Raw genomic sequence first — 3975 nt, 5'->3', positions numbered from 1 at the left:
CCTTGAAGGGATAAGCAGATGAATCTACAAACTGATGCAAGTGTGAAGTTGATGGATTGTCACTCGTAATTTGGTCGTATAGAGCTCGACCGGAGGCGTTACCACGCCCGCCACTGGGATGTGAATCCACGATTGACCCAAAAAGTTTTGATGATGCCAATGAGGATATTGATCAGTTGATGAAGCTCTATCAGACAAAGTCTCAAAAGGGTTCTTGACCAACAAATGCCCAGTGTTCAATAACCGCTCACGCGACCAACCAAATGATCCGATGGCGAGGTGATATTTCAAAGTACAACTTGTTGGTTGTGTAGTTGAATGGATCTGAAGGCTTGGGTCATGTTCAAAATGGCCTTGAAGAGTACGCAGAGAATAATGATCAAGTTATCAATGAGTTTCTTTACGCGTAAATTTGTGGAAATTGAAGGGCCCATCTGTAGATAATCTCTAAGGATGATTCCAGCGTGATAACCGCAATTAACATGTTGTGCGGCACCAATGATCTCACTCATCGTCTTGTGGTTACAACTCGTCTTTGCTGAGTTTGATTAGTTCTGATCGCCAATGACTGCGTTCATCGAGTTCTGATGACTTATTGGCTATGTGGTTGTCTTTTTGGGATGACGGAGCAAGAGTGAGTTCAATGTGAGAATTTCAAGTCAATTATTTAATCCTCACTTTCGATTTCTGGACAAGAGAACAAGCACGCCACAAGACACGGAGGGCATCATGAGCAATCGATCCGAGGCAAAAGCATTGTTATACAATAATTTCCAAGATATTAATAGCGCTCAAGCTGTTGCAGTTTAACAAGTACCAGATTTTATAGTATTGTGATCGTGTATGTAGTCAAAACCTTGTTTGGGGCATCTGGATCCAGGGAACGGTATCATGGTGCTGAAGTTTAGAAATGACAAATGAGGCCTTTTGTCACATCAATAATATCATCAACCTTTCACAAATATCCCTTGAACCATGGTAACTCTGGTAATCACATAAAACACTTGTGCAAAAAAGCTAAGGAAAGCTGGTGCTGGGTAGTTCAAAATCGATTTTCTTTCATGTCTAATCAGGATACCAAATAGTTGCGACCAAGGTGAAATCGATGTCATCTCGGTAATTCATCAGACCAAAGTCGCAACTTGCGACTGTAGGCGTTAATGATCGATAATTTATCAGCGTATATTGCTAAAATGGCGCGTATACCAAGATAAATTACAAAAGAGATAGACTGACATATATCGTGAATGACGATAGTTGCAAAACCAAAGAACAAGCTAGAAAGGTTGGCTGGGCGAGGGGTAAAACCTGTCTATCCCGTAGGTCAACGCAATATAGCATCGAACATGTCTTCGGGCTCAGCTATGTGAGTCGGGACAGGATGATTAGGTCGAACAGATCTGGAATACGGTTGATTGGCAGCTCCAAGTGGATCATTGGCGAGGTCGTGTCACTCCCATCTACTTTTCTGAAGCAATGGTTAGGGTTCAAATCCACTGTTGGAGGATGAGAGAGATCCTGTTGCTTTTCAAGCAAGAAGACTATTAGCTTTCTGTACATTTGAAGAAAGGAGAATTCAAAACACTGACATCCCAAAGTAAAGTGATAAATTGGTTCTGTGCCGCATCAACATATTTATTAAGAGTGTTATGTCTGTTCTTTCCAGCACGAGAGGGAAAAACCACAACTTCTTCAAGGTGAAGCTTTCGATCATCCAATGGTTTTCTAACGCTAATCAATAAGTTGGCGACCATAGCAAGGTCCTCTGGGTGCAAACCAGCTAAGTTTTGTTGAATAGCGCGGTAAGCCAATGAAGTTGATTATCAAGTGATGATCTGAACCTTTGAAATTAAACCTGAATTTCCTTCTTGAATCGTTGATCGTGATCAATATTGGTTGTCGATTGAAGAAGTTCTTAAACCTCCCGCTCTCTTCCTCTCTTGTTTGAAACAAAAGAGACTCTTGCGCCCAAGACCTTCATTGGCTCGTGGTTGGATTTGACTTGGTGACAATTGTGAAATCCACACAGCGAGCGGCCTTGAAAGTCTCATGATCACAGTACTGTCTCGGTGGATATGGGCAGCGAAATCGCGCTGCCATCACGCCGTGAACTCTGATAACCTTCTTTGTACGCTTGCTAGGTGGTAATCCTCATGCTCGCCACCTCGGCTCAGGTCGCGCGGAGAGATCCTGACAGGTTTTTCACATCGATAGCGCTTGTGACCGTATCATCGCACGAGTCTTTGAGATGATGATGATGATGATGAAGAGAACTCTGACACGCGTTGAGATTCGTTAATGTGAAATCATGATGGGATGATATCCGGTAGTCTTGAGGCAATCAGTGTCAAACAAGGAGGAATGAAAAGTCAGAACGAAGGATTAACGGTCATACCTTGAAGAATTTGGGTAAATAAATGACTTCCGAATCCGAGGAAATCTTTGGTTTGGAAAATATAATGGTTGTTTATGTTTCTGGATGATTTTGACCAATGGACAAAACCGGAAAATCACGCTAATGGTGAATTTTGTCCAGTTTTGTACGCGAACCGTCTTTGGGATTAAATGTTATGATGATTCCAAGCTTTATTGCACTGGTATCAAAAATAGAAATAAAAATTTCAAATGGACCACTAGATCTGGATTGACTGTAGTTAATGGTATGTAGATGTTAGATCTAAGCATAACTAAGGCCCTCTTCCAATGCAGCCACATCTAGCCACATCCACTCTCAAAGAGCAGCTGATGAATAAAACCCCAGGTTTGGCTCAAGCGCAGCAAGACTTCCAAAGTAACTTTGCTTAAAAACCCATTGTGAGGGCTCAGCCTCTAGACATTTACGTGCTCTCATAAAAAATCAAACAGAGAATCTTATAAGACTTGTATGTACACACACTCATACCACTGCTTGAACCACTTTACTTGAGCAAAGTGACCCATTCAAGTTGTTGAGGTCTTGTAAATCTGGCTTTGAATCAATCCAGGGCCTACACACACGCTTGACCTGTTCAAAATCACTTGCTCTTGTAGTTCAATTTCCTTGCAATCCACAATTGTTGATATGATAAAAGTGGTAAGAAGAGACACAGATGAAGCTCTTCACACTCTATTGTGAGGTTTTCCAATGTTTTGAGCCCTCATATTGGGAATTCAAGCAAATGTGCTTAAAAATCTTGCTGTGATCAGGCCAAACTTTTACATACTCATAAGCCCCTCTTCAGGAGCGGACACGTCTGGGTCGGAAGAGGGGCTTAATTAAGCCCATGGTACAGTCAAAGCACAAAAGCTTGACCAATTTCGCTTGCCAAACTGGAGCAAATTGGCAGGGAATTTGTGATAAGCTTTTGTGATTTGACTGTATATCCTTGGCAGCAGTGGATTCACTCTTTCATCACGAGGCACTTTGAGTTACACCAATAGCTTAGATGGATCTTGTGAATCATAAGACAACTTGATAAGGTGAAACTCACACTGACAGGATCAAATGATCTCAAGCCTGTACATAAATCTATTGAAGATCTCCTGCTGTGTGATGTATGAAGATGATAATGAAGTGAATGTGAGCATGAAATGAAAGAAATCAAGTCAGATGAGTTGTGATCAAAGCTCAAGCAGAATGATAATATGAGTTTGGCTTATTACTATTAGGAATTCGTAAATCATCATTACCATCTATATTTTATTCTCCATCACAGCAGAACTCGACTCATGATCATCATCATCAGATTTGATTCACAAATATTTCATTTATACTCACAGCCATTTGACTTCATTCCAAGCCCAGTTTTAGCAACTCCAGTTTGATTTGCAGTCTGAATTTCAAGCTCCAATGACTATATAAGAAGCACCACAGCTTGGTCTAATATATCTCACAATACCAGTTTACAAAACAGATTATCCAACCAATACTTATTTAAATCTCACCAAAAAGCTTGAGTACCAATTTCCTCAAATCAGTTTAACAGAATGGTAAGC

General features: G+C 40.9%; 1 protein-coding gene across 1 annotated transcript; it reads right to left on the bottom strand.

Moving 5' to 3' along the window:
• Positions 1-758: 758 nt before the first annotated feature.
• On the bottom strand, positions 759-2122 carry MELLADRAFT_73759 (uncharacterized protein; the record flags this gene model as incomplete). Its single annotated transcript, XM_007419670.1, has 3 exons — positions 759-1148; positions 1237-1524; positions 1590-2122. The coding sequence occupies 2 exons, from the start codon at positions 1752-1754 to the stop codon at positions 1363-1365; spliced, it is 327 nt and encodes a 108-aa protein (XP_007419732.1).
• Between the last annotated feature and the right edge of the window lie 1853 nt (positions 2123-3975).

The sequence above is a fragment of the Melampsora larici-populina genome (assembly GCF_000204055.1).
Source record: "Melampsora larici-populina 98AG31 unplaced genomic scaffold MELLAscaffold_351, whole genome shotgun sequence".
Classification (NCBI taxonomy): domain Eukaryota; kingdom Fungi; phylum Basidiomycota; class Pucciniomycetes; order Pucciniales; family Melampsoraceae; genus Melampsora; species Melampsora laricis-populina.
Note: the sequence above shows the minus strand (reverse complement) of the source record. Positions and strands in the feature narration are given on the sequence as shown.